The 12,629-nt window shown below is 32.1% G+C and overlaps 3 protein-coding genes across 3 annotated transcripts; all 3 read left to right on the top strand.

The window, feature by feature from the left end:
- The first annotated feature begins 1,080 nt into the window (after positions 1–1,080).
- Positions 1,081–2,226, top strand: LOC134722933 (antithrombin-III-like). The gene has a single exon (XM_063586567.1). It carries the CDS (start codon positions 1,081–1,083, stop codon positions 2,224–2,226), a length of 1,146 nt encoding a protein of 381 aa, XP_063442637.1.
- A 5,269-nt stretch (positions 2,227–7,495) lies between these two features.
- On the top strand, positions 7,496–8,378 carry LOC134722932 (antithrombin-III-like). Its single transcript, XM_063586566.1, has one exon. It carries the CDS (start codon positions 7,650–7,652, stop codon positions 8,376–8,378), a length of 729 nt encoding a protein of 242 aa, XP_063442636.1. The 5' UTR covers positions 7,496–7,649.
- An 876-nt stretch (positions 8,379–9,254) lies between these two features.
- LOC134722931 (intracellular coagulation inhibitor 3-like) lies at positions 9,255–11,036 on the top strand. The gene is made up of 4 exons (XM_063586564.1): positions 9,255–9,289; positions 9,964–10,171; positions 10,568–10,881; positions 10,925–11,036. Exons 1-4 carry the CDS (start codon positions 9,255–9,257, stop codon positions 11,034–11,036), a joined length of 669 nt encoding a protein of 222 aa, XP_063442634.1.
- The last annotated feature ends 1,593 nt before the right edge of the window (positions 11,037–12,629 follow it).

Raw genomic sequence — 12,629 nt, 5'->3', positions numbered from 1 at the left:
TAAAAAAAAAAAAAAAATACAACCATGACAACCATTGTCTTATAAAAACATCGCATGTATGTTCAATAACGATACGTTACTTTGATTGGCTAACAGTAATCTCGCGTCCTTCTGATATTGACATTCATAACACAACCTTCATGATGACACGAGGTCCCATTGGAGCTTCAGACTCCTACCTTTTAGTGATGTGTAGTCTTAAATATAAATATATATATATATATATGAACAAATGCCTTCCCCAAAAAATAATTTGTAACAACAAAGAGGTGTTAATGACTAAGAATTTAAAAAAAATAAGTGACAAAAGATTTTTAAAGCTTGCAAATCTTGTTAAAGATACGAATCAATACGAGGCAATAAAGTAAAACTTAAGAATTTGAATGAACTTTAAAAAGAACGAGACCGGATTTGTGAATAGATTTTACTTATGAGTGGTTTCATTTTCTTTTATTGTAGTTCAAAAACAACCGAAATTGTCAATAAAGCCTCAATTTGTCAGGGTTTTTTGACGTTATAGTTGACGTGACATTTTTCAACCATAGGGTCTATATTATGTATAACGATTCATTTTACCATAAAAGTGACATTTTATAATGCTTGAATTTATTTTCTACGTGTGGTTCTGCTATTTCATATACAAGAAAACACTTATCATACCTCAAAACATTTTGTTATGATGCATGTCTCTCTTTCAATATTCAGTAGCAACGACATCAAAACAGGGAGCAGAACTACAATAAACTATAATATACAGTTTAAAAAAAGGATCAGGAAAGTAATCATTATCATTTTCCAATTGAATACTCAAACATAGAAAAGAAAATAATATCATGTCTGCATTCCGTCGAGTGACTTCAACAATAAATTGTCTGCATGAAATTGAATGTAACAACATATTTAAAATAAAAAAAACACTTTGTAAAGGAAGTATGTTGATCTCAATAACCCATTCGAGCACAAACTTGCACCATTGTGATCGGGAAATTTGCATGTTAACATATCTAAGCATTTCTCTTCACATATAAAGAATGTTTTCTCTTGTAAGATTCATTTCAGATACTATCTTAAACTGTAGACATGGCCACATTAGAAAATATTCCTGAAGACTTTAAACAAAGTTTAATTGAATTCTCGACATCTTTGTATCAAGGATTGAACAAAACAGATAGTGTTTGCTTGTCACCATATAGTATCACAGCGGCAATGCTGTTGGTGATGATTGGAGCAAGTGGACGATCGAAGCAACAAATTTCCTCTGCTATTTTTCAAAATAGCTTATTTTCAGAAGAGCAACAGTTGAAGTTTTACAAATCACTTCATAGTCAACTTACTCAAAGAGCGGGTGTCCACGTTAGTTTTGCTAGTGCAAATAGGCTGTTCATAAGCAACCAATTCACAGTGTTGCAAAATGTCCAAGAAAATGCACAACGATATTTTGGAGCCGATATAAGTGTAAAGGACTTTACAAAATCTGAAGCATCTGCAAACGAGATGAACAATTGGGTGTCAGGACAGACAGACGGTAAAATAAAAGATTTGATAAAAGAGGAATGGTTAGATCAAAACACTGTAATGTTTATAATTAATACAATATACTTTAAAGCCACGTGGGAGAAACAATTTTATTCTAGAATCACGCAGAAAGCAGCATTTTACCTTCCAAACAACAAAAAGATTGAAGTTGAGATGATGACCAACCGAATAGATGTTCCTCATTTTCGCGGTGTAGAAATTTCTGCGATAGCATTACCCTTCAAGGGAGGACATTTTGATATGGTATTCATTTTACCAAATGAAATAAACGGGCTTCCAAATTTGGAAGCAAATATAACACCAAAGTTGCTTTCGGATATTTCTGCTGGATTTACTAGAAGGCATGATCTAAGAGTATATATTCCAAAATTTAAATTACAAACAGAGCTTAATTTGAAACATGAATTACCTAAACTTGGAGTAAAAGATATCTTTAACCAGGCTCAAGCTAATTTCTCAAATCTTATTTATGAGAAGCGAGGAGGTGTTTACGTCGATGTTGCTGTTCATAAAGCCGTCTTCAATGTGAACGAAGCAGGCGTAGAGGGGGCTGCAGCCACAGCATTTGGGAATTTTGTAAGAATTAGCCCAATGGTGTTCAGAGCAAATAGACCATTTTTGTTTTATGTTAGAGATATTAAATCTGGTCTTATTTTGTTTATTGGACGATTCTTTCCACAGGTCAGATGATTGATAATTATTATTTATAATAACAAATCCCAAATGTATATTACAGAAAGAAACCATTATAAGTAGCTTTGGATCTTAACTGATGACATTACATGCATAAAACGTTTATCATAATTATGTTGTTTATTGTAATATTTGTGGAAAGTTCCGACAATGAAAAAAAACAGGTGAGCTTAATGAAGAAAAAAATCTCCTTTTATCATCACTTTTCGTATGTCTCCCGTCATCCGTTAATTATACAAAATTCTCCTTCCTGAAACAATTAGGCCAATTTTACTAAACATAGTCATAATTTTTACTTATGTTTCCTTTTCACAATGTCACCTACCGAAACAGACTATCTAACTAACATGAGCAACACGACGAATGCCATATTTGGAGCAGGATCGGCTTACCCGTCAGGATCACCTGAGATCATCTCCAGTTTTTGGTGGGGTTCATGCTGCTTAATTTGTAGTTTTCTATGTTGTGCGTTGTTTACTATTGTTGTCTGTGTGCCTTCTCTTTTAGTTGATTAGTTTGAATGTCTATCTGAAATCCTTTACTCGTCTTTTATGTATATAAATTACAATGACCTCGAATGTCAACAAGGATGGCCATCATGGCTAAATGGGACATAGGGTTAAATTGTAAGATTTCTTTATTATCCTGAAACGACCATAATAAGGCCGTTGTTTTTTTGTTATTTCAGGGGCTTTTTATGCTGAGTATGAGTTATAGGCTTGGCTCATTGTTAAAAGCCATACGGTGACCTATAGATGTTGATTTCTGTGTCATTTGGTTCCTTGTTGAGAGTTGTATCATGGACAATCATACCACAAAAGAACAAAACATCAGTTGATAAAGGGCTTAACTCATCAGATGAATAAAAAATAGAAATAGAAATAAAACACAAAGAAGACGTAGACGGTACTTATACATCCCAAAACCAGATCTGACAGTACTCGCAGTTACTTACACTTAGTTCAAAGCCAATAATAACTTATGAAAAAAATAATGTATCTAAATCTGAAAGTATTTTATACTTCTTTATATATATAATTCCATTTCCATCGCGCAATTGCTACTCTTAAATTTTAATCAGTAATGTAAACGTTTTACTTTGATGAAAAAGTATTTTTTAAACCAATATTTTTTACCAAAAAGCTGGCATTTGGCATACATGACAAAATCGTCAGAAGGATTATTTTATCCTGATTCTTACTTATGAAGCATCGAAAACTGTAAGACGGAAAAGTAAGGAAGAGGTTTTCGAGAAAACAAGCCACAGAAAACGTCTTCTTCTGCTTGCAGGAAACATATTATGGTTTGATTCCTTCCTTGTAACATATTATTTGGTATAAACAGTTCTCAAAAAAGCAATTTTGAAACTTGAACTTGCTAATTCTTTACCAAACAAATACAGAGGGTTAAAACATTCCACTGCTACCTTTGTAAAAGCTGAATACAAACTCGTAGGAATTATCTAACCATCGACCAAAAAATCAAAAAAACAAAATTAGAACTTTTGAAAGACAAGCACTGGGTAATAGAAATGGAATCAGTTTGATGACGAATAGACCAAAAACCAGTAAAGTTTACAAGTAAAAATTAAAAGAAATATCAGAACGAAATTATCTGTTTTAATACAGAACTTTAAATGCACAGACCACGAGAATAGGGTACGTTTGAGGTGTTGTTTTTTTTAAGTTCAAGAGTATGAATATCGACATTTTTCTAACTGACCACAATTTTATTTCAACACATTTATAGTATAGGTTGATGAAGCAAAATACACAGTTTAAATATTTTTGTCTGTGGTTGTTTGAGTGGTAACTAGGTTGTAATAGGACTGGTACTAACTATTGTACGTGATCAATAGTATATTTATGAGATCTAGTTCCGGTCAGCTTTTGTAGAGAGAGGCAAACAATATCAAGGGAACCGCAAATCTTTTAACTAAAAATAATAAACCGACTACAACATGAATTAAAAAGCAATAGAAAAACAATTGTATACGAAACACAACATGAAAAACTAAATACTGAGCAACATGAATTCCGACTACAACATGAATTAAAAAGCAATAGAAAAACAATTGTATACGAAACACAACATGAAAAACTAAATACTGAGCAACATGAATTCCGCCTAAAACTGGGGATGATTTTAGGTGCTCAGAAAAGGTATGCAGAATCTGCTCAAGATGTGGCTTCAGCGAAGACATTCTAGTTTTGATTGTGTTACTATAAATAGTTACCAATGTGCAGTCTAGACTTTTACCTCTAACTATGTTAACGTTTATTTTTTTATGAACTTCCAGTCAATAATACTCGGCATCAGTCACCAATACAGTAGGATGAATCTTAAAGGGACATGCATCATTGTATCATGCGGTAAAGTTGAATAATATTATATAATAAGCTTAATTCAACTTTTATCCGACTTCATTGTATTATTGGTAATATTTCATTAGAATAAAATAACGCATTAATACTAGGTGTATGATTTTAATTTATAGATTTTGTTTTAAAACTGTTGAAAGATTAAATTAAATGACAAGTGCAATCAAAATTTCGCAGAGTTAAACTTTTTAAAGACTTTCAAGATAATCATTTTGTATATGTTTTTCATATCTATTGTACAGGTAAATGTCGTAATTTATAGACACATATTGCAGGATAACAGCATTGACGACTACAAGTCTAATATACCTAAGTGAATATTTTTGCGCCTGTCCCAAGTCAGGAGCCTCTGGTCTTTGTTAGTCTTGTATTATTTTAATTTTAGTTTCTTGTGTACTATTTGGAAATTAGTATGGCGTTCATTATTACTGAACTAGTATATATTTGTTTGGGGCTAGTTGGGGGACGCTTCCGGGTGTGAGAATTTCTCGCTACATTGAAGACCTATTGGTGACCTTCTGCTGTTGTTTTTCTATTGTCGGGTTGTTGTCTCTTTGACACATTCCTCATTTCCATTCTCAATTTTATGTAGAAGAGGGCCGAAAGATACCAGAGGGGCAGTCAAAAGTAAAATCATAAAAATACTAAACTCAGAGGAAAATATAATCGAAAAGTCCATAATCACATGGCAAAAGCAAACGACAAAACACATAAAAAACGAATGGACAAGCACTGTCATATTCTTGACTTGGTACAGGCATTTGAAGAAATTTGGAAAATAGTGGATTAAATCTAGTTTTATAGCGATAAACGGTATAAACCTGTCACATTGTTGACAGTTTCATCAAATTCCGTTATATTTACAATGATGCATGAACCAAACAGACGTTTAATAGATCGAAGAAAAATTGACAACGCCATGGCTTTAAAATGAAAAAGACCAACAGACAAATAATAGTACACAAGACAAAACATTGAAAATTTAAGACTTAGAAACACCCCCCTCCCAAGAAAAATGTGGTGATCTCAGGTGCTTCGGAATAGTAGATATATCCTGCTCCACATGTGGCACCCGTCGTGTTGCTCATGTTATGACACACCCGGTAAATAGACTAATTCGGTATGTTACATTCGTGAAAAGGGAAGGGGATTGTAGTTACGACACAAGAAACATATCCGATATCATCTGTGAAACAGTTATAGATGTGCCCTATTGTAGTGTAGACCATTTGTATAAAAAACACCGTACACAAAATACCAAAATGCAAACCGTAAAAATATTTATCGACTATTGAACCCGTATTATTATCTTTATTTATTGATTTTCAATATATTACAGGCATCCAATGGTTTAATTATGTGTCATTGTGTTTTACTTTAAAAAATTAATAGTGTACTTAAACTGTAGTATTGAAAACGTATTTAAATCTTAGTTATCATTATCAGCAAAAGATGTTCCTTACAAAGATGTTAATGAGCAGATTAAAATATTAAAGGGACAGTAGTTTTTAATGTTCACATCTGGCAAAACTTGTTTTTCGTTCATTTTTCAAATAACTAAGGCCGTTATTTTTTTTTCATTTGAATTGTTTTACATTGTCATTTCGGAGCCTTTATTTGCTGACTATGTGGTATGGGCTTTGCTTATTGATTAAGGCCGTACGGTGACATATAGTTGTTAATTTCTGTGTCATTTTGGTCACTTGTGGGAAGTTGTCTTACTGGCAAACATACCAACATCTTACCTTTTTTATATATAACAGACAAATCAAGGTATCCAACAAGACCCTAAGGTATTTGAATGACATTTAAAAGAATCTAAACTGGGTGCGTGAATACAATTTACAGTATAGGTGGTTTCATTATACATTATTAGTCCTAAAATAAGACTCAAAATTGCAATTCATATCCAAATTTGTTAGTTTTCTATACTTGTTGACGTTATAGTGACATTAGACATGACCTTTTTTAACCATTATTTCTAGGTTATGTCAAACGATTCATTTTTTTTATTAAGAGTTACATGTCTTTATGCTTAAATGATGTTTCTAAATGTGTTCCTGCAATTTAAGGTGCAAGATAATAACTTATGACACCTCATCGTCTTATAATAGACGTCTACTATTCAATATTCCGCTTCAGTACAAACAATAACACATCCAGGAGCAGAACTATATGGCAAGGAAAAGTGGACATAAAGAGGTTTTTTTTATTTCCTCATTTTAAAAGGTCATTTTCTAATATTAGAAAATACGGTCTTTTTTTAATATTAGGAAAGGATTATCCACCTTGGCATGTATTATAATGTAAAATCTAAATAAAGGACCAGGAAATTAATCAATATTGTTTTCCATAATAATGTGAATTTGAGTATAAAAAATCAGCATGTCTGCATACTGTCGAGTGACTACAACAAGACATTTTCTGCAGTGTATCACTATACAACTGATTTATAGAAACAATTTGTAGAGGAAGTATGTCGATCATAATTACCAATTCGAGCAAAGAATTTGCAGCCTTGTGATCGGGGAATTTTCATGTTAACATATCTAAACATTTTTCTTCACATATAAAGAATGTTTTCTCTTGTAAGATTCATCTCGGATACTATCTTAAACTGTAGAGATGGCCACGTTAGAAAATGTTCCTGTGGACTTTGAACAAAGTTTAATTGAATTCTCGACATCTTTGTATCAAGGATTGAACAAAACAGATAGTGTTTGCTTGTCACCATATAGCATCACAGCGGCAATGCTGTTGGTGATGATTGGAGCAAGGGGCCGATCGAAGCAACAAATTTCCTCTGCTATTTTTCAAAATAGCTTATTTTCAGAAGAGCAACAGTTGATGTTTTACAAATCACTTCATAGTCAACTTACTCAAAGAGCGGGTGTCAACATTAGTTTTGTTAGTGCAAATAGGCTGTTTGTTAGCGATCAATTCACAGTGTTGCAAACAGTCAAAGAAAATGCAAAACGATATTTTGGAGCCGATATAAGTGTAAAGGATTTTATAGAATCTAAAGCATCTGCTTACGAGATGAACAGTTGGGTGTCAGACCAGACAGACGGTAAAATAAAGGATTTGATAAAAGAGGAATGGTTAGACCACACCACTGTAATGTTTATAATCAACGCTATATACTTTAAAGCCACGTGGGAGAAACAATTTGTATCAAGAGACACGCAGAAACAAATATTTTACCTTCCTAACAATAAAAAGGCTGAAGTTGAAATGATGAAAAACAAAATAGTTATTCCTTATTTTCGAGGTATGGACTTCTCTGCGATAGCATTACCTTTCAAGGGAGGTAATTTTGATATGGTCTTCATTTTACCAAATGAAATACACGGACTTCCAAATTTAGAATCAAGGATAACACCAAAGTTCCTGTCGGATATTTCTAATGGATTTATAAAGAGGTTAACATTTGTCTCTATTCCAAAATTCAAATTAGAGTCGGAGCTAAATTTGAAAAATGAATTACCTAAACTTGCAGTAGAAGATATTTTTCAACCGGCTAAAGCTAATTTCTCTAATCTTATTGTTGAGAAAAGAGGAGGTTTATATGTCGAATATGCTGTCCATAAAGCCGTCTTCAATGTGAACGAAGCAGGTGTAGAGGGAGCTGCGGCTTCAACAATTGTGGTATTTTATAGATCTGGATCAAAATATTTCAGGGCAAATAGACCATTTTTGTTTTATGTAAGAGATATTAAATCGGGTCTTATTTTGTTTATAGGAAGATTCCATCCACAGGTCAGATGATTATTAATCTTTTTCTTTAAAACATTTTTTGATTGAACAAACATTATTATAAGCATATTAATGTATAATGTATTAGTGTAAACAATATTTTATTATGGTAAATACAACTTAGTATAAATCATAATACATTGAATACAATAAGGATCCAGAAACAAGCAACAATTGCTTATATTAATCTGTTTCCTTGGTAAATTAAATACATTATACACAAATAAATCAAAACTACATGCTCTGTTACATAATAAAAATATCGATATTGTCAGTTGAGTTACATAATGAACTGAAAAGTAAAGAAAAATGCAACTGATAAGACAACATGCTTACAGGTTTATTGTGTGAGTCATTAGTTTGTAAACCTATTAGTTTTTATAATGAACCTTTGTACCATGATAAATAAACTAATGTTTTCTTCATTCGAAATTGTATCTGAGCCATTTAATAGAAATTCGGTGTCCATTAGTGTCGTTAGTTTTAGGCTTCCAAATGGTATTATCAGTTCTTGATCTTGTCTTATGTCCGTGTATAATGGGCAAAATAATAAAAAATGTGAGCTAGTTTCTAAGTCACCACAGCGACATTTAGGGGAAGAAACTAAGTTTCGTGGAAATAAATGTATTATTCCAATAAAATGTATTTAGATATTGTTTATTGTTAACAAACGTGGGTTGTATCCGACAATGAGAAAGTAATGTAAAATGATATTTAACATGATATTGTATGAGTGCCGATGAGACAACTCTCCATCCATTTTTTATTTAATTTTTTCGAATGGTTCAGCGAGTTTTCAATCATCACATGGCGTCAGGCTTCCGTCATCCGTTTATATTTTATAAAAAAAACTTCTTCCGTACAAATACTTGGCCAAATTTACTAAACATGGTTACAATCTTACCAATCATTATGAATGATAAGTAATGCAGTTCTTATCATAATGATATTGCATATTTTAGATCTATAAAAATAATTCTATAATGAAATAATATCAATTTCTGTATTTTAAATTTTTAATTAATGATCTAATTTTAACTTAAGCAAGTCATGCTCTTCGAACGCATAATGTATATGGAATAGTGTTACTTTTACTGACTTCATTTAAAACCTTAATTATTACCAGTAAAATAGATATAGTTTGTTTTTGATCATTGTTTTAACAAGAGAACAATGTGTTTTCAGAAAATAGTTCTACGACAAACTCTGAAGGATAGTCTATGTCATAATTTCTCACTTCAATCGGTCTTTCCTTTTTTCATCTGTACATCAGAAAGAAAACACTGTTTCATATTGTCGATTGGTGACCCCATGTCATTCTCTACATTACGAATTTACAACGGAAATCAGTTGATCCTTATTGGTCATTTGAGCAGAAACATTGCATTATCTTAATCGAAACTTTTCATGTTAACACTGAATTTGCATTACTGTACATGTATACATGGTACCTGTAGTTAGGATCATGATCATCTAGATATTATATTTTCTTTTTTATTGCAATATATCAATATATGATGGCTTCGTTGGCCATGGGTAATATTCCTGTTGACTTCCAACAAAGTTAAGTTAGATTCTCGACATCTTTGTATAAAAGACTGAACAAAACAGAGAGTCTGTGTATATCACCTTATAGCATCACTGCTGCGTTTCTAATGTTGATGATTGGAGCAAGCGGACGATCAAAGCAACAGCTTTCCACTGCTATTTTTAAAAATAGTTTATTGTCCGACGAGGAAAATTTGAAATATTACAAATCAATGCATACTAATATAGTTGAGAGAGCTGGAATTAATGTTGTTTTGGCAAGTGCTAATAAGTTGTTCGTAAACGATCAATTCACAGTATTGCAAAATGTCCGAGAAAATGCAAAACAATATTTTGGACCCGATATTAGTGTTAAGGACTTTACAAAACCCAAGGCATCTGCATTTGAAATAAATAGTTGGGTGTTAAAAAAGACTAACGGCAAAATAAAGGATATGGTTAAAGAAAACTGGTTTGACAAAAACACTATAATGTTTATTTTAAATGTTATATATTTTAAAGCCACGTCGTGGATGCCATTTTCTCGAAGTTCCACGAGAAAACAAACATTTTACCTTCCGAACAACAAAAATATTGAAGTTGATATGATGCATAACAAGAAAGTATTTACTCTCGTTTATCGAGGTTTAGACTTCTCTGCTATATCGTAACCATTCAAGGGTGGCCACTTTGATATGGTCTTCATTTTACCAGATGAGACGGATGGGCTCCCAAATATTGAAGAGAAGATAACTTCTGACTTTCTAAACGATATTTCTAGAGGATTTAAAAATTCTGTTTATAATATTGCCATTCCAAAATTTAAGTTGGATTCCGAGTGTGATTTAACAAAAGAATTACCTAAACTTGGAGTAAAAGACATTTTTGGATTTAAAGCTAATTTTTCAGATCTAATTATTGAGAGGTCACAAGGCTTACACATCAAAGTAGCTGTGCATAAGGGCTGTTTTCAACATGAACGAAGCAGGTATAGAGGGCGCAGCTGATACAGCAACTAGCTTTGGTTTCAGAATGAGGACAGTACCATGGTTCACTGCAGATAGACCATTTTTATTTTATGTTAGAGATATCAAATCTGGTCTTATTTTGTTTATTGGTCGATTCTACCAAAAAGTCAAATAGTTAAAGTTTTTTTTTTGAAAAACGACAGTATGGTAATTAGTTAACAACATTGTATACTTTTAGAAGCTTTTAAAGAATGTCTATTGCATAAAATAAATTGTTTAAATAAAATTAATTATGAACGTGATAAGATATCATTTATTTACATTTTATGTGTTCTGTTCGGTTTTGGTTTGTAACCCGGATTTGTTTTTTTTTCATAAGGTAACTGTAAAATAAATGACTTAAGTTGTACGCTTGATATAGTGAAATCGTCCAAAATACATCGAACCACCAATAAAAACTACACGTAATGAAACTAGAAACATACACGTCACACATATGACAGTTCTATTCGACGAAATTTGAACGTCAATATCCCAAGAAAAGACACTCAGTTGATATGAGTTAAAAAAAAAATAATCAACATATTAATGAAATTGTGCACAAAAAACACAGTTTGAGAAACACAAATCTAAGCTGTGTATCACAATAAATATCTTAAGTAGTCTTCAAGCCACGCTGCTAGTTAAATCAAATATAAATGGATCAGTGAAGAACATCTCAGCTAGTATATAACGGAACATGAAGTAAAAAAAGTCAGTAATGACGTCAGTATCAGTGAATAACAGAACAATATGGAAAGAAGATGTGAAATCATTGCTTATGTGAATACTAAAAATATCCACCAGAGTTCAAATGAATTGATTATAAACATTATTAGGTCATCGTCTGTCATTCAATAATGAGAAAATCTCAAAAACGTATAAATGTAGTAGGCCATTAAAGAGCTTGGTAAAAAATTAGAAACAATTCAAACTAGAAACCTAGTTTTACTATTGTATCTTTTTAGATTAAAAACCATATAACAGAACATCAATGTATTCAATACATTTGTTCACAAAAGAGAGGCAAAGAAAGGACATTCAAACTTAAAGTCTATAAGTTTTTATTGATAGAGTAGGCCGGAGTGCCGAAAGAGAACCACCAATCTTCACTACATTAGAATAAACATTCCAATTGGATTAAGATTGGAGTCTAGCGCACCTGCCACGTGCAAGATTCCAACTTACAACGTAAGTTCGACTACTTGGACTACTTGGCAACTGAGGTCCCCAACTGTTTGTGACCACATATGTTAAACAGTATAGAAGTCTTAACGAGAAATATTTTTTGTGTACTTTAATCGAATGTGCATGAACTTTCTGGTTGCACATAATACTCGGCATCAGTTACTAATACGACATGAAGAATTACACGGGCATATGCTTTCTTTAATCATGCGAAAATCAGATTATATGTATACGTATCAAACTTTCTGGTCTTTAAGTACATATTCATGCCAATATTCGGTCTAAACACGATATGTCAATCATTTTCAATGAATCCTTAGTTAATACAATGACTTTATTTTCGATTTTTTATGTGTGTGAAATATGTATTCCATATACTGGAAGTTCTTAACTAAATACATAAAAATTTATAAAGAAAAAAACCTCTTTATATGTACTATCTGGTCAGAATTCCAACATTGTTTAATATGAGTACCGTCGTACTATTAAGGGTACAAGACAAATATAAACTAATATTAAAGCAATCGAAAACTAGTTATTC

The sequence above is a fragment of the Mytilus trossulus genome, chromosome 6 (assembly GCF_036588685.1).
Source record: "Mytilus trossulus isolate FHL-02 chromosome 6, PNRI_Mtr1.1.1.hap1, whole genome shotgun sequence".
NCBI lineage: Eukaryota > Metazoa > Mollusca > Bivalvia > Mytilida > Mytilidae > Mytilus > Mytilus trossulus.
Note: the sequence above shows the minus strand (reverse complement) of the source record. Positions and strands in the feature narration are given on the sequence as shown.

Excerpts from the sequence above, each read along its gene's own strand:
- LOC134722933 (XM_063586567.1), top strand. The coding sequence starts at position 1,081 with ATGGCCACATTAGAAAATATTCCTGAAGACTTTAAACAAAGTTTAATT.
- LOC134722931 (XM_063586564.1), top strand. The coding sequence starts at position 9,255 with ATGGTTACAATCTTACCAATCATTATGAATGATAA. Across the intron at positions 9,290-9,963 it reads CCAATCATTATGAATGATAA|ACTGAACAAAACAGAGAGTC; the intron begins GTAATGCAGTTC and ends TTTGTATAAAAG. Across the intron at positions 10,882-10,924 it reads TTTCAACATGAACGAAGCAG|AATGAGGACAGTACCATGGT; the intron begins GTATAGAGGGCG and ends CTTTGGTTTCAG.
- LOC134722932 (XM_063586566.1), top strand. The coding sequence starts at position 7,650 with ATGAACAGTTGGGTGTCAGACCAGACAGACGGTAAAATAAAGGATTTG.